We start from the raw sequence: 17,847 nt of genomic DNA on the forward strand, positions 1-17,847 counted from the left end.
ATTCAGACTTGAAGTTTGGATAAGACCCCGAAATAGAAGAGTAAAAGCAAAAATATGAAGGTAGTAAGAGACTTGCCAAAGAGAGTTAGGAGTTAAGGTTTAGAAGTGTTGAGATTAGGTATTCAGGAAATTCAAGCAACAGTAGTTTAGACAGAGAAGTCAATTAAGAATATAGATGGATATATTTGGGGTTTTTTTTAATCACCATTAAATTATGGTGATTGAATACAGGGTTATTTCTTTTATACTTGCTATTGTACTTAGGTTAGTACTTACCCCAAATGTTAAATTGAATTTCATGGAGTTCATGATTAATGTGATAAACTAAATGATTTTCCTGAAGAAGAATAAATAGAGGGAGAAATGTGCTGCAAGTGGAACTTTGGGGACCTGCCCACATTTGGAGAACAGGAGAGGAGCTGGAAGAATAATTCAAGCAGGAGGGAAGGGAGTTAAGAGGAAAAGGTAGACCTATTATTGGACTCAGAAAGGGGTGATGGCAGCTCTTTCTCTGACAAAATAACAGGATTCAAAGGATAAGGAGGTGGAGTTTGAGCTGTGGAACCTCTGTGTTCTTTTCCTATTCTGACTTCTTAATTCCCTTTCCTTCTGTTTTATTTCCTTCCATTTTATGCTAGGTTGAGCAGTAGCCTCAGAGATGGAGAATTAAGTCAGTCTTAAGCAGTAAGGCCCTCAGTCCTCTTCTCTTTCTCACTCCAGTCTAGACTTTTGACTTACTCTTTGAAGACTAACAACACTAGCAATTTTTTTCAGCATTACTGTATATCTTGCCGATCCATTCCAACAAGGAACAAGTACTTTATATGTTTTTTAGGTAGTGAAGACTGGGATTGAGCAAGGGAGTGATGCTGGCTATCTCTCTGAATCTCAGGTAAAGTTATTTCCTTTCAGTGTTTTATTATTAGAGACAGAAAAAGCGAGATCCACAATGCTGTGTAAAACTGAAAAAAGGTAAAGTATTCAAAGCCTAGTAAAAAAAAGTTTTCTTCCACTGGTTGTCGTTTCTTACGATTAATCTCAGTGAGCAAGTAGGTGCTAAGAAAACCATAGTAGTCCCCAGATATTTGAACTTGCTCTCAATAATGAGGGTATAACTAGGAAAAGCAGGAGCAGAGTTAGAATCCTTTCAAAAGGAATCATTTGGACTTTTTGTTCTGTAGTTGGGCTGGTTTTGTTGTGATAAAGTGAGTACATTGATAGAAAAATATGGTTCTTACTTGTTAGAGCCTGGAGATAAACCTGTGAAGCGCAGCCTCCCTTTGATGAATTAGGAAGTGAAGGGAAATGTTTTGCACCCACTAAGACAAGAAAACAGCAACACACGAACCAGCCTCAGCCCTTCCACTTCCTAACAAGTTGGTGGTATTGTAGATTTTAGTTGTTTGGGTTGTTTTGAAGTTTTAGGCAATCATTGAAGGATGATTGCTCTTCAATAATAGAATAAAAGATATCTGAAGAGCTCAGGACAAGTTCCAGAGAAAACATTTCTTATACTGGGTTGCTTACTGCAGTGCACTCTGATTAATTCTTTTACATTATCACTAGATACACATACACATATGTACAGAAAGATTGAAGCATATTTCCCAAAATAATTAGCCTGTACACTGTACTCAGTATTTTCTATCTGTTCTACTTATCACAACCTCCTAAATTCATGACCACTGATAGATTTCTACCCATGGTTTGAAAATCACTGGTTTATTGAATAGAACCTACTTTGCCAAGATTAGTAGAACATTGTTCCATGTTCTATTCAGACAGGAAGGCAACATTATTAGAGGGATTCCTTCTCTTAAGTGCTGTTTGCAACCATGTAATCGTACCAGTAAATTCTAATAATATTGATGATGGTAATAGCTAACATTGAGGCCCAGTCATTTTACTAGTGTTTTCATTTACTTCCCACAACAATACTGTAAAATAGGTATTGTTTTTCCCATTTTAAGGATGAAGAAAGGTTCACAACTGGGAAATGGCAGGGCCAGTCGTTAAATTCAGTTCTTTCAAATACAGACTCTAAATCTCATGCTGTTTCCCACTAAGTTGAGACTTGTTCTCTGTAAGTGTTAAGGTCCTTTTAAAGTGGTAGATATCACATGGGGCAGCCTGCTACCCTGGAAGGAGAACTGGAGTTGGGAGTCATACTGCCTGGGTTCAAGTTCTGTTTCTGCCCCTTTGAGGCAGTGTGGCTTTGAGCAAGGTTAAGTTCTGAGCCTCCTCTTCCCAGTCTTTAAAATGAGGGCGGTGGTTGAGATGATTGGTCCATTTTGGCTCTGACACTCTAATTCCATGAAAAAAGTTACCACAACCTCTGATGTAGAGAATCTGAGAGCTCAGTTATATCCAGAACCTTTCAAAGCAGTAGTTGGAAGTGGTACAGATGAGGGGAGTGAAAGAAAGACGCTCAGCAGAAGACCAACTTCAGCAGCTCAGGATCTGAGGCTTTGCATATGTTACCTCTGCTCTGCAGAGAAACTGACCCCAAAGAATCCACGTCTCCAAGACTGAGAAGTTCTACCTTTTCTTCTTCCCTTTTTCCAGAAATTTGGAGAGCTCGCAATGACCAAAGAATCAAAAGCCTTGATAGGACTTTACCGTGGTCAGACCCTATGCAAGAAGAATAAATTTGGAGCTTCGCAGAAGGAGGTTAAGTAAGTCAGCTCTGTATAGGAAGCCCCTGTGGATTTCAGCACATGCTATGCTTGTCAATGTCTCTGAAGATCCATAGAGCTAGATTTATGCCTTCAGTCTTGCCCTAAACCTCTTCTGTCCTGAGCACTTTAGATCCCTATTCCTACGAAGGATTTTTTGGCTTTCAGAGTTCTGCCTGTGCTGAGTTTTCTCCTGACCTCTCTAATGTCTCCTGTAGAGGCATTTTTGTCTCACTATTGATGTCCCCTAGAAATATGGTTTAGGTTTCCCCTTCCTAAACCAAATACGCACACTATGTGCTGTTTAATGACCTTGTCTCTCTCTGTGACTTGAGATACCATCTCTGGGAACTCACACTTCTCCCTCATTAAAAAAAGTAAAGCCTCATTGTAGTCATTAAAGTCTTGTCCTTCGTTTAGCTTACAGCCTAAGCGTTCGAGAGTCTACTTACCTGTTTCATATCTATTCTCTTCAGCGAGCCTTTCAGTGTTATGCTGCCTAAATAGCTCTTCAGCATCTTAAGTTTAGTAATGCCCCTAAACTCACCCCCTTGCTCAGTGGTTCTTAACCTGGGCAACGTTGCCACCAGAGGACACTTGCCAGTCTCTGGAAACATTTTTGGTTGTCACAGCTGGGGAGGGAGGGATGGTACTGGCATCTGGTGGCCAGAGGCCCGGAATGCTGCTAAACATCCTACAGCGCACAGGACAGCCCCACAACAAAGAAGTATCCAGTCCAAAATGTCAGCAGTGCTGAGGTTGAGGAACACTGTCTACCTGAATTACAGAGAGGGATTTGTGAAAGCAGCTAATGTTACTACCTTCTCCAGCCGCTCACCTTTAATGAGATTGCAATCCAAAGCAGAAGAGAAAATCAATAAGAAGCCTAGGTGAGACAGACAAGATTCTTGCCAAGAGGGCTGATTTCCAAATTAGAATATGAAACACAACTGTAACTGCTTCTCCAGCATACGTGGTGATCAGTATCGGTCGGGTTGTCTGTGTACCACCTAATGTTGACAATATCTCGCATTCAGTGGGTGAGATAAATTACTTCCATGCTGCAGTGGAGTGATGATATGGCCACTTAAATCTGCATCTCTTTACACATCCTACAAAAATTACTCTTAAATTTTAAATTGGACTTCCCTGGTGGCCCAGTGGTTGAGAGTCCGCCTGCCAACGCAGGTTACACGGGTTCGAGCCCTGGTCCAGGAAGATCCCACATGCCGCGGAGCGACTAAGCCCGTGCACCACAACTACTGAGCCCACAGGCCACAACTACTGAAGCCCGCATGCCTAAAGCCCGTCCTCCACAACAAAAGAAGTCACCGCAATGAGAAGCCTGTGCACTGCAACGAAGAGTAGCCACTGCTCGCTGCAACTAGAGAAAGCCCGTGTGCAGCAACGAAGACCCAACGCAGCCATAAATTAATTAATTAATTTAAAAAATTTTTAATTATAAAATGTTTACTCCTAAGCTAATTAGCCACTCCTGACTCCTACTCTGGTCTGCATGTAACTCTTACTGTTATATGCAGATAGCATATAATACCACCTGGAGAAGCTGTTATTGTGTACCAGTACACAGAAAAGACAGGCAGCATGCATGTGAATCTCCTGTAAGAAGAAATAAGAAAATGAGAATCAAAATACTTAAGCTTACAAAAATTCTCCCCCCAAAACAACCACAATGCAAAAGAAAACTATAGCAGGATGCTTCCAAACTTGAATTATATATCCTTAAATAAATATTTACAGATAAGAAAAGAATCACTTTGAATCAAAAGTTCAAAAACTCAGAATTAAATGGGCAGAAAAACAGGATGATATGAGTTGACCTAACTTGGGAAATAAATTGAAGAAAAGGTAACCTCATCTTAGAAATGAAGAATAAATTATAAGGTACGCAAGGCAGAATAGGTTGAACCGAAAATCTAATAAAGAACATTGAAGGAAGGGCATCGCCCTTCCTGCTTTCCCAGTTGTCAGTAATAGTTCCACTTCCGTCTCTCTAGGCCTCTTCTCCCTTGCCTCGCATAATAATTTGAATTCCTTATGTATTTTCTCTTTTTATAAATTAATTTTTTATGCAAAGAATGCATTCTTAATCTCCTTTTTAAAAAAACTATTATAAGGAAGTTTGAATACTAGATGAATGTTTTGTGTTTGTGGTTTGAATGTTTTAATATAAAAGGGATCCTTCAGTATGAATCCTATAATAATCCTTTTTAGTCAGTGGTATGACTTGGAGACTATGTATGTGGGTACATACCAGTTAACTTGTTCCTCTTCATCTTCTACTGAAAGATTGATGACTTCCAACTTTTCATTATCGTAAACATTGTATGACTGTTCATCACAGCATATCATCTTGTGCATAAGTGCATTTCTCTAGAGTAGATAGATAGTAGAATTACTGGGTCGTAGAAGATGCCATTTTTGGTTTTAATACATTTGACCTCCTATATAGGGCAAAGTATATACTTCCTTCAACCATGCATGAAAGAACAAAATTTCTTATATCCTCACTGTTACTTTTAAAATTTTTGCCAATCTGATGGGGAGAGAATACATTCGTTTTAATTGGCATTTCCCAGATTATTAGGGAAATTGGGCATTTTATTGGCAATTTGTTTTCTTTTTCTGTGAATTGCTCTATATAAACCCCTGCCCATTTTATTGGGTTATCTTTTTTAATTGATATGTGTGTTCTTTATATTTCCCCAGTAGTAATCCTTTGTCTGCTATACCTGTTACAAATTTCTTCCTCTTCTATGGTTGTCTTAATTTTTGTGGGGTCATTTGTCAAGCAAATTTTAATTTTGATGCAATAAATACATGAATAATTTTTTCAGCTCCTATTCTTTATGTTTTTCTACCCTATTTTCTCATGTTCTCCAGTTACTTAACACTCACCATATAAAAATGTGTATTATCGCAAAGCTGCATTTGAAAGATACTCCCAGGAGTTGAAGTTAGGGTGCCTTTTCAGGTCTTGAATATGATTTTTGAACATTATAATCAGAATTGTTATGAATGAAACAACTCTAATTTAGGTCTACGGTGTTGTAAACTTGGGCTTCTTTTATGAAGGAAGTTGTTCTGAAAATTTTTTTTTAGTTACTTATGGGAAAATGGCATATTGTTCCAAAACTATGGAAAACTAAAAAGAGTCATCAGACATGATCTCTATCCCTTCAAAAGCTTAGAATTTAGTTGAGGAGACAAAAATGATGTACATGAAGCTGTTCCAAAATACTGTGGGGTAAGCCAAATGGTCCTGATAAGTTCAAGAGGAATTCAGGGGTGGAAAAGGCAGTAATGTGCATGTATGGAGGTGTTTGAGGGAGGGGTAAGGTCTGGAAGCAAAGAAACCATCCAAGAGTCTTTTGAACCAATCCAGCTAAGGGGTGAGAAAGGCACAGATTTCAAGAGAAATGAAAGATGACTGGAAAATGGCAAAATCAGTAGCAAGTAAGTAGTTGGAAGAAGAGAGATTAGTCTTTAGGCCTATCACTGCAAGTTGGCTTTTGTTTGAAGAAAAATACTCGTTAATTTAAGCGTAATCCATGTTGTTTTGTTTTCAGTGATCTCAGGTATGATTGAAGATGAGTATAATTCTGTCTCCTTGGGTAGACCAATTCTTTTAGACCTAACGGATTTTTGCATTTAACTTTGAAAATCAGTCATTTATGAAAGATGTCTTTTTGTAGGTAAAAATTATTTTAAATACCTTATTGTTGTCCCTGCTTTAGTTGGTTTATTGGATAACGACCTGGGCAATCTCCCACTTTTACTGAATTAATTAAGATTTATACCAAAAGTCATTTCATCCTTTCCTTTCAGGCAGCTCGCCGTTCTTGGCGCAGGGCTAATGGGGGCCGGCATTGCCCAGGTCTCTGTGGATAAGGGCCTACAGACTATACTGAAGGATGCTACGCTAGCCGCGCTGGGGCGAGGACAGCAACAAGTGTTCAAAGGGTAAGCCTGCTCTCTGCCTTTGCTGGGAGAGTAGCGTGTGTTTTGGTTTTTGCCGGCACAGTTTCCTTTCTCCTGAACATGATCTGTATTGGATACTCCATAGTTAAGTCTCATGTCCTTTGCTTTTTAGACATGCTAATTCCTTCTTTCACTTTTTTTTCTTTTTTGCTGTTGTTGCAGACAATGTTATTATAAATCATTAACGTCATTGGAGTCTGTAGTCTTTGAGTGCAGAAGAGAAAACCTTATCTATTAGACGTTTTTAAATGCCATATAGTTTATACTTTGGTATCAGACTAGAAAGTCTCATGTTTGTGAATTTTAATTGCTGTATTGTTATAGAATATTGAAACAGCATGACTGTGTCTATAGAGAGAACTGAGATAAGGATATGAGGAAATGTGTAACTGCATCTTGAAGGTGGGGCTGGGATCAGAACTCATGAACCTCATATTTCTTGACCAGTGTTACCATAGAGAAGCAGTTAACTGATGTGGTTCCACAATATCTGGATCTTATGGACTGTGTCTCCATCTTACTTCTGAATTAATAAACGGGGAATATTATTCTCCCTCCTGCCCATCCCTCCCTCCTCTCCCTGACCCCACACACATACTGCCTGGTTTGCAGAGGGGAAAAATGGAGCAGCAACTTGGCCAAACTGGGAATTTGTTTCAGCTCATTTCTCTGCTCCAATGTAATAGACTGTCTAAGGCTGGCTGAACTTTGATGTCTTGCATGTGACTTTTAGTTGAGTTAGTTTTTTGTTTCTTAAATGGATTACGTAGCTTAAGTGTGTTTTTACCCCTTTTCTGCTCATATATTGCTACCATAATACTGTGCAGGACCTGGCAGGTTTAATCATGTTGGCAGATAGCAACTATCTTAATGTAAGATAGCAAGGCATTGTAGTAAAAGATTCTGATCCCCCAAAATGGCTGTGCTCGATAACACCATTGCCCTGAGGCCAGCACGCAAGTGTTCCCAGAGTTTCATACAGTCACCAAAATGAGAAATTGCTCTAAAATAGCTTTTCCCCCCTCGACCTCTTTTGGATCCAGCTGTCCCGGGTTTCCCTTTTTGCATTAGAAACATCGGGCTCTGGTGAGTGCCCCTCACTGTACTGCTGACTTGGGACATACATATTTCTTGTCCTCTCGGGAATAGTTTCATTAGGCATTAGAATTAGAGCAACTAATAATGTTTTGAACTCTCACAAGAATCTTGCTTGCTGACTGCTGACATGGTTGTCAGAAACCAAGATATTTGAATCCATACTTTTGAGACTTAAACTGACTACTTCTTTGAACTTACCTTGTGGCTTTAATTTTTCTTTTGGTTAAGGAAACTAGTGAATGGGGTGTAGCTTCATTCTTTCAGAGGAAAACTCTAGGTCATTTATTCTGAAAGTGCGGTCAGATTAAAACCTAAGAGAGCCTATTTTCCTTGGCAATAAAAAACTATCAGTTAAGTGTCTGAGTAGCAGGAATCCTTTTTAGCTCTCTGTGGGGAAGAAGAAACCTTGAGTTAATATTTTATGTAATCAATATGATGTGCTACTAGGTACTGACCAGGAAATGGATTAAGAATATATGACATAATGCTTGGTCTCTGTCCTCCGGTAGATCACAATTACAGAATAACAAAATGATATGTAAGCAAGTATACACTCGTGGTCTAGGGCCCGTGTTGGCTGTTTCCCCTATTGTAAGTAGAGAATTACTAGAGCTGCTCTCTTGTTTGCCATTTTAGTGTTCATGTTTACTCCTCTTGGCAAATTTAACTCTTTTATTAGTGATACCATTTATGCAGGTGGGGCATGTAGAAGCATCTTTTAGTAGAAAGAATATGGATGTGGGGGTCAGCCTGTTTGAACCCTAGGACCCTCCCTTAACTTGCTGTTGGACCACAGGTTCCTCTGAGTCTCCTTGAGCAGCTCAGCTCCCTCAAAGTGGGAGCTACCTCACTGAGTTGGTGAAAAACACACAGCACACTGTCTGGCCCATGGACACTCAATAAATGTTAGTTTCCTGTTCTCCTCCTCTGACTAGGAATGTGTTTTTTTCCTAGACTGAATGATAAAGTGAAGAAGAAAGCACTAACATCGTTTGAAAGGGACGCCTTTTTCAGCAACTTGACTGGGCAGCTCGATTACCAGGGTTTTGAAAAGGCTGACATGGTGATTGAGGCTGTTTTTGAGGACCTCAGTCTTAAGCACAAAGTGCTCAAGGAAGTAGAAGCGGTAAGTAAGGGGCCTGCTGTACTGAATCCTGGGTTGTGAGCGGAGAACACAGAGACAGGGTTTTTTAAAGGAACTCTAGGAAACTTGCGGTTCTTTTTATGGGGCCATTCATTCCCAGATGTAAGGGGTTTTGTATGTTTGTTTGTTTGTTGGAGGGGTGAAGTAGAAAAGAACAGCTTTATTGCTTTGCCAGGCAAAAGGGGACACAGCAGGCTTGCGCCCCTCAAAACTGTGTCCCCCAAATGCAAGTTTTTATGTGAACCCATGCACACTGTGTATAAAGGTCAAATCAAAGTCCTAAGGAAAGACAAACAAGTAGCTTATGAACTTAAATTAAGCACAGGGTTCATTAGCCTTATTTGGGAGTTCAGTCACCCAAACATACAAATAACCTCATGGACTGTAGCCAGACGTCTTGACATTATTGGTTGGCTGCAAGCTATAACTAAACTAATTCAGGTCTAGGCAGCAGAGGAAATAGGGAGAAACAGTTTCTCCAGGCAGGATTCAGATGCTCATTTTGTGGAAATGCTACTCTGGTCTTGAGCCCAAATGCTGTGCATAGTCAACTCTTGAGATGGGATAATATGAACAAAACAAGTACTTGAACTGGGCGGTGTGAAGAAAGAGGAAAGGAGGAAAGAAGAGATGGCAGTAATCCAGGCAGGGGGTAGAACTGGGGCCCCGACTAGCCTACAGTTAAATAAACAGAGTGTAGGTTAGTAAATGGTGAAAATAAAATGGCACTGACTCTGCAGCATTCTGGGGTGTCTTGAGTAGTGGGCTGTACTCCTAAGACGCCCTTCCATGGGAGGACAATCTCTGCTCTACTAAAGAATGAACCTAAGGAGGGTTTAGAAACTAAAGACAAACAGCTCAGTTTGGGATGGATTCCACTTGTGAAACACACATTCCAAAATCTATTCTTTAGGCAGAGTGTAATGTAGATTCAGCTGAGGGAGTGAATTCAGAAGAGCTGGGTAGGTGTGTGTTCTCTCTGTGCAAGGTGGCACTGCAGCAGAGAAAGGGACACAACGTTCCCGGGGCTTTGGGGGTCCTGCTGGGCCAATGGAAGGTAGACTGAGGGGTGGCAAAAACAGACAGATTCGTTTACCACTAAAAGAGCATTTGCCACCTGACTGGGTGATGGTATTTGCTTTTGGAAAATCAGGATTTGGGAGTATCTGAGTGTAGAAAAGTTTGTTAGTTTTAGCAGTTGGGAAGCCAGTGATCAAGGAAAAGAAAGAGAAAGAAGAGGGATCAGATCAAGAGAAGTGCAGACTATGAACAAATCAATACAGTAGTTCCCATTGAAACATAAAGGTTAAGGGAGAAAAGAAGGGAAAGAAAGAAAAGAAAAGGGGTTTTATATGTCCATGAAGTCCATGGACTGGGAGAAAGGGAGGATATTCGGGGAATCATGAATTTTTAGCAGATAGTAAGAAAAGACTAAGATTATTCCTAAAGGTAAAATCCAAAGTGTTACATATGTTGTAGTTATTTATGTAACATGTCACAGGCCTTTACCTTTTTAGAGAAGCTAGTGAAATCATCTAAGGTAGGAGATACTCAAAGAAGTTTTTCAGAAAGGGTGGAAAAGAGCAAGGTCCAGAACAGATCTGTATTTGGAAAATCAAAGAATTTCAAGTGAAGGATCTTTAGGAGGCCATCAAGTCCATCCTCTTACCTGGCCTCTCCTTTCTTTACAGGAAAATGGTAAAGCTGAATCTACATGTGTCATTCCTCAGGGATTTAAAACTTCTCTTCCTCTCCACAGAACTAAAGAAACTTACTCCTTTAATATCTTCATAATTCTTGTCTCCAGACCCCTCACTGTCTTGCTTGTCTCCTTTGCTGCCTTCACCATGTCTCAGTGTTCTCTTGGCGTGTGACAAACCACCACAAAAACAATGACCTTTTCACAGTTCTGCAGTTAGGGCAGGGCTCTGAGAGGCGGCTGGCCCTTAATTCCACGTGGCTTCCCAGTGGGGGCACTCGTGGGACTGCATTCAGCTGAAAGCTTGGTTGGGGCGCCTCCCTCTCCCTGTGGCCTGTCCTCACTTAGTGGTCGAGCCAGAGCTTCTCTGCAGCATGGCTGCTGGCTTCTAAGAAAGCAAGGCAGAAGCCAGTGGACTTCATAAGGCAAGGCCTGGAACTGGCAGAGTCACTTCTGCTACTTTCCATGGGTAAAAGCAAGTCATAGGCCAGCCCAGATTTAAGAGGAGGGGAAAGAGACTGTGCCTCTGGATGGGAGGAGAGACACACATGTACAAGAGGGGAAGGATTGTTGCCAGCCATCTTTGGAGACATTGGTTTGCTCTTCATAGAGAATTTTACCACCAACATTAGACACCATGCCATTAATAATGCAGCTTGAGACTATGTTAGCTTTCTGATCATCAGGCTCTACTTTTGACTCACATTATACTTTTTTTTTTTTTTTTTGCGGTACGCGGGCCTCTCACTGTTGTGGCCTCTCCTGTTGCAGAGCACAGGCTCCAGACGCGCAGGCTCAGTGGCCATGGCTCACGGGCCCAGCCGCTCTGCGGCATGTGGGATCCTCCCAGACCGGGGCACGAACCCACGTCCCCTGCATCGGCAGGTGGACTGTCAACCACTGCGCCACCAAGGAAGCCCCTATACTTTTGATTAAATAAAATCATGGGCTCTTTAACACAAGTTTACTGCCAAGCCCAGGTCTTGCCCATTAGGTGTCTACTCATTTATTTCTCTTTCTTCTCTTTCATAAAATCTTAATGCAGTACTTTACCTTTATCCTCATTATAATTGATCTTATTTTGCACTCAGTTTTTCAGCATGTTGAATGTATCTTGAATCTTGATTCTTATCTCTGATGTTAGGATTCTGCCTGCCCAGATTTGCACAAATTTGACAGATGTGCCTTCTTTGTTTTTCATCCAAGCATCTGAATAAAAATATGAATAAGCTGAGATTGTGGGCAGAATGCTGAGAGAATCTCCATTAGACACTATTCTGCAGGTTGATAAAGCTAATGGTTAATATAGTATTCATGCACTGTAGATATAATTATAGTGGTGTACCATTTCTTAGTAACACGTGTGTAACATGAAATAGGCATGCACATTATGGTTTGTTCTCTCAAAGGTGAAGGGTGGGCGGGGCCCAAGTGTCCCTCATTGGCTTTGCTTTGGACTCCAGTCATCTCCCAGGCCTACATGACACATTCTTAAATGCTTTTCTCTTGCAGGTGATTCCAGATCACTGTGTCTTTGCCAGCAACACATCTGCTCTCCCAATCAGCGAAATTGCTGCTGTCAGTAAAAGACCTGAGAAGGTAAATTCTGAACAGAGGAAAACCCTGAAGTGTTTTACTGCTTCAGGCTCATTGATGAAGGCTTAGAATATGAGAAGGGACTGGTATGGATTATGAAGTGGATGAGGGTGATGATGTAGTCCCAGAAACTGGGCACAAAAAAGCTAGTACCGTGACCAGTGTGAGATGCAGGAACAAGGGAACTACAACTAAAATATACCTTTATAGGTGATTTGCATCCCTAATGGGTATTATTATTCAGGTTCAGACTATAAAACCTACGTTTATTACATTTGGGTATTGAAAGATAGACCCTAAAATAAGAAGAGATGTTCCAAAATAATACTTGAGCTACAGAGCAGACTGTGGTGACTGTCTGGGATGGGTCTGGTTCCAACTCCAGATCCAGGAATGGAAGGTCTGGGGCTGTGGTGGGATGTGTCCACCCCGGTTTGCTTAGAGCTTCTGCCCAGGACATGAGAGGGGTGGATGTAGAAGCACTTACAGTGAGTATCTGGAATGATGCCTAGAAATCTATCTTTGGGCTTCTGCCCTCTACCAGGGAAATCAAGTGAAATCATTCAAGGAGAAATAAAACAGTTCGCCTCTCTGGAGGATACCAGTTAGCCTCAGCGAAGCAGAGCCAGCCAAAAGTAGGCAGGAAATATAAAAGGCCTTTAAGCAACTGAAACTGTTAATACAAAGTCCATGTGCTAAAACCACGAAAGTCTTTTTATTCCCATTCTAATAGCTTGCTAACTCAAGGTCATCTTGTTCCCTAGCACGCACCAGATTAGAAGTGGTGTGGGCCTGATAGAGGCAGGTTCAGTGATGGCAGGAGGAGGTCATGGGGAGAAGTGGCAGCTGGGGGAAGACACAGACGCGGAGTAATGGCAGATAGACAGTCTGGCCACGTCATGATCACTCACAGCAGCTCCTCAGCCCTGGAGGGCAGCAGAGGAGACCCTGTTGCTGTGCCTTTGATGCTAACCTCTCCTTCTCCCCCGTGGAGCAGAACAAACATCACACTTAGCAGTCCTCGCCCCCAGGGATCTTGAGCAGCTTTTAGCACCTGCTTGCCTAGGTCATTCATGTAAGAGTAAGGCCACGGAGGCACAAGTAGGGCGACCAACCCTCTCGGTTTGCCCAGCACACAGGCCCTCCAGTGCTACAACTGAGAAAGTCCCAGCAGTCCAGGACACAGCTGGCCACCTTTTGGCACAGCTTTTTTGAACGACGTCAATAGGTTTTGCTTGGGGTAGTGATTACGTGGGTAGATACACAGTTGTCAGAACTCATCAAACTGAACACTTTAAGATCTTTGCGTTTTATTGTATATAAATTATACATGGTAAAGGCTAATTCCTTTTGCTCAGGAGTACAGTCTGAATCAGGTCCTGTCTTTTAAAGTATTTTAGACATAAGTAGGATAATTTAGAGGTTAGAAGCAACTTTTGGATTGATAAGTTGATGTAACATGCAAGTGACCTGTGTGTTACACAACGGGAAGTGGGCAGGCTGTGGAGACAGGCCGACCTTGATGGCATCCCACTCTGCCATTTACCGACTGACCCTGAGCTACTAATTTTAACCTCCTGATGTCTTTCTTCCTCATCTAGGTAATTTGACTGACTAGTTCACAGAGTTGTAGTGGATTAAATGTAAAGGATAAATGATAAATGTGTTAATGAATAGTGGATAGTAAGCAGTGGCAGATAGTAGTTAATACCTTATAGCTAAAGTGGGGAGTGGAGGCAAAACTATAAATTAATGGATAGACTCCTTTCACAGTTCAGTTGTGAAGACTATCTAATTGTTAGCTTAATGAGGCTGTTGTCAAACTTTAGCATGTATCAGAATCACCTGGAGGGCTTCTTAAACACAGATCTGGGCCCTGCCCCTGGAGTTCCTCATTCAGTAGGTCTGGGGAGGCCCTGAGAATTTGCATTTCTGACATTCCCAGGTGATGCTAGTGCGGCTGGTCCGGGTACTTGACTTTAAGAGTCACTGGTTTAATGAGCCTTGAGGGAATCTGAGTGTTGAGAAATGTTATTTAAACCCAGTAAGGTCATCCCTGGGTATCTGTGGGGGATTAGTTCCAGGACCACCAGGAGATACCAAAATCCACAGAAGCTCAAGTCCCTTATAAAATAGTGTAGAACAGTGAACACGGGCAGCCCTCTGTATCCTCAGGTTTCAGATCCAAGGAGTCAGACTGATTCAGCCAGTTGGATCTGCAGTTGGTTGAACCTGTGTATGCGAAATCTGTGGATACGAAGGGCTGACAGTATCTTGGTGGTGAGATGCATGGACATAAAATCCAAATATATCTCTGACAGTCCAGCATAGTAAGTAATTCTTCTGCCTGTCTCCCCCCACACCCCATAAAAAGTGGACCTTCTCACCCAAACCATCAGCATCATTAATATAAATGGAACCCTCATTCATTCTTCCCCAGTAAATCTAATTTGGCCTTTAGCTGCAATTTTGGCATTAACTGTTCGTAGGATCCATTGCCCTTAGTGAAAAGCCCTAGAAGCAGATGGAAGAGAATTCCAGTTAGCTCTCCCCTGAACATACTGGACTTTTAATCAAAGAGCCATGGAACCAAACCACTTGACGATACCAAGCAGTATTCCTATATTACAACCGCCTTTCTCTGCAGTGCTTTCCTAGCAAAAAAAAAGAATGCTGTTAGTTTCCCCTCTCAGAGTTCTTAAATCTGCCGGTGTTTTGTCCCCCTTTGCCAGGTGATTGGCATGCACTACTTCTCTCCTGTGGACAAGATGCAGCTGCTGGAGATTATCACAACTCAAAAAACTTCTAAGGACACAACTGCTTCTGCTGTAGAAGTTGGTCTCAAACAGGGGAAGGTCATCATTGTGGTTAAGGTAAGGAGCTGTGTGTCAGAGCAGCAGATTCAGAAAAGTTCTATGAAGACTCCTTATATTTCCAGGTTTGTTTGTAACTCTTCAGTTTAAATATACCAGCTTTTGATATGATTTCCCCTTGGTGGTCTATGGTATGGGCAGTGGTGGACCACTGAGTCAGGGTCTGGGACATGGTGGGTTCTCCCAGCCATTCCAGACTTTTCAGATGACCGTGAGACTGTCTGCTGTGCTCCTGGATTCAAGCCAGGCTGCCCCTGGCTATGGCTTCCCCTGCAGTTTAATATTAAGGATTCTGATGGAGCTTATAAATCACCTTGAGTTTTGAAGTGGCTTCCGGGGGAGAGAGACCGCTTTCAGACCTGGGAAGTGCCCACAACTGAGGGGACCATGAGCTCATATTCTCTCCCTTGGCAGGACGGACCTGGCTTCTATACCACCAGGTGCCTCGCACCCATGATGTCTGAAGTCATCAGAATTCTCCAGGTCGGTATCGATCTCAGAATGTTTGAGGCATCGTCCATTCTTTAAACTAGTTTTCCAAACTGGTAATGTTAAGGTGAGAAGCAGGCTTCCTTCTAAGACACTGACTCCTGGCTCTTCTCCAAGAAGGCCCTTTGGTGCCCTCTCTTTCCACACAGGGCTGGGAAGTCGTGGGCTAACACTGCACTAAAATGGGCAGAATTTTAGCTCTGCTTCCTTAGCGTCCTCCCTGCTCCAATAAGCCAAAGGCCTCCGACACGCTCTGTGCGCGGTTTCTGCGTCCCCGTCCAGAACAGGGCCGATTTGGTCGGATTGGTGCTACACCCGCTTCTGCTGCACGCAGACCCCTCCAGTGGCCCTACAGGTTGGTCACTGGCGGGAAGGGCGTGGCCACTCCTCGCTGGGCTCTTATCAGACGTGGGCATCACGGGACCCTACAGTACTGCTCCTTAGTAATGTCTCTTCTCTCAGCCTCGGGATACTTAGCCCTGTCTGGCGTGGAATCTCGTTATTCTTGAGATCCAGGATTGCAAACAAGAAGGAAGTGAATAATTTGTTCATCTCTAGACTTCCTTAAAATTCTATAGGTTAGGAAAGGCTCAGACTTTCCCCTTGTGGCTCCCAAGCCTCATTGTGCTTCCCTGAGTGAAACAGTCCCAGGCCTGGGCCTGGCCAGGCGGCACCCAGAAGAGAAGTGGGTGCTGCACAAGGCCGTTTGTGAGGGCAGCACAAGGAGCCCTTAGGGGAATCTGGGACAGCCTTCCCCTGAGGTCTGGCTTTACTTCCCATCCAGGAAGGAGTTGGCCCTAAGAAGCTGGATTCCCTGACCACAAGCTTTGGCTTTCCTGTGGGCGCTGCTACACTGGTGGATGAAGTTGGCGTGGATGTAGCAAAACACGTAGCAGAAAATCTAGGCAAAGTGTTTGGCGAGCGGTTTGCAGGTGGAAGCCTAGAAGTGCTGAAGCAGATGATATCCAAGGGCTTCCTGGGTGAGTAGCCGCAAAGAAACATAACTAGCATCATTCGTGACAGAGTTCCTGAGACCAAAGAATTGCAGAAGGCCCGCCTGGAAGAGTGTGTTTTCTAAACATAGAGCCCACTGTCACAGGGAATCTAAAAATGCTTTCATGGCCACCTCTTTTTAGGCTGGACCTGTAGATTATGGACAAAAGGCAGAACTCTGGCCTCCTGAGGCTCTGCCGTTGCCCAAGCGACGCAAGATTGACAGGCATTTCATCCTGCCCAAGGCCTCTACTACACCCGTGATACTGCGGGAGCGTTGCGTCCAGGCTTTCCATGTTGTCTGACCACTTTTGTGGAGGAAGTAAACCTCTAAGTAGAGAATATAATTGAGGCCCACCAGAGAGGGGGCTTTCTCTCTCGGCAAAGTGGCAACAAAATCAACACTAGGACCTGGGCATCCTAGGGCCTGGTGTTGCATACCTGGACATTAAAACTCACCCACCTGGCCTCTCCTACCCAGATACACAGATTTCCAAGCTCCAGGACACACAAGCTCTTTTTTCCTTCGCTGTCAAGTCTTCTGACAAACACCAATTTCTAGAGTAGGCTAGATCTACAAATTCAGGAATACGGAAAAGAGGCTAGAGCTTTATAACAGACTAGCAGAGAAGAGAACTCTCAGGCCCGGGCTCTGAGAATTTGTTAACTCTCCCTTTTCTTGCTTCTTTTAGGTCGCAAGTCCGGAAAGGGCTTTTACATCTACCAGGAGGGTGTGAAGAATAAGAATTTGAATTCTGACATAGACAGTATTTTGGCAAGTCTGAAGATGCCTTCTCAGCCTGATGTGTAAGTTCATTTGAGGGGCTATTGGTGCAGAAGCGTGTTTCTCACCAGCCCGAAGCTTCTTGGACCCTCTGCCGTCATTTTTGTTATGATCACCATACGTGACCAGAGAGAACATTCCTGATGCTTAACACTTTTTGCCCTTCCACATTCCACCTCGTCCTCTACCAGGCCTCAGGGTAAGGACTGCAGCCCAGCCTTGGGAAGACCCCTTGGGAAGCCTTCCCTCTGAGGGTCCCAGAGAGCAACTAGAAAGACGGTTCTCCTAGGCCTGCTCACTCTCCACCCTGTTTATTATCATTTGTAATCAGCAGCTGCTGATGTCAAGAGATGCCATCTACCCCGCCAGACCCCGTTCTCAGTGCCCGGCTTCGGGTTAATTAGGGCAAGTAGCCCTCTGCTGGCTTTTTCCAAGGGCAGCACCTTCTCTAGCACTGGAGGTTCACTAGGGCTGGCCTGGAGCTCCAGCAGCAC

General features: G+C 43.0%; 1 protein-coding gene across 1 annotated transcript in view; it reads left to right on the forward strand.

The window, feature by feature from the left end:
* HADHA (hydroxyacyl-CoA dehydrogenase trifunctional multienzyme complex subunit alpha) overlaps window positions 1-17,847 on the forward strand; it is a 41,843-nt gene that overhangs the window by 23,052 nt on the left and 944 nt on the right. Inside the window, exons 10-18 of the mRNA XM_081254984.1 lie at window positions 836-892; window positions 2,566-2,675; window positions 6,525-6,659; window positions 8,730-8,901; window positions 12,131-12,217; window positions 14,947-15,087; window positions 15,502-15,570; window positions 16,361-16,556; window positions 17,262-17,376. Coding sequence (XP_081111110.1) covers window positions 836-892; window positions 2,566-2,675; window positions 6,525-6,659; window positions 8,730-8,901; window positions 12,131-12,217; window positions 14,947-15,087; window positions 15,502-15,570; window positions 16,361-16,556; window positions 17,262-17,376 — 1,082 coding nt within the window. The remainder of the gene's footprint in view (window positions 1-835; window positions 893-2,565; window positions 2,676-6,524; window positions 6,660-8,729; window positions 8,902-12,130; window positions 12,218-14,946; window positions 15,088-15,501; window positions 15,571-16,360; window positions 16,557-17,261; window positions 17,377-17,847) is intronic.

The sequence above is a fragment of the Mesoplodon bidens genome (genome assembly GCF_964165515.1).
Source record: "Mesoplodon bidens genome assembly, chromosome: 14".
Classification (NCBI taxonomy): domain Eukaryota; kingdom Metazoa; phylum Chordata; class Mammalia; order Artiodactyla; family Ziphiidae; genus Mesoplodon; species Mesoplodon bidens.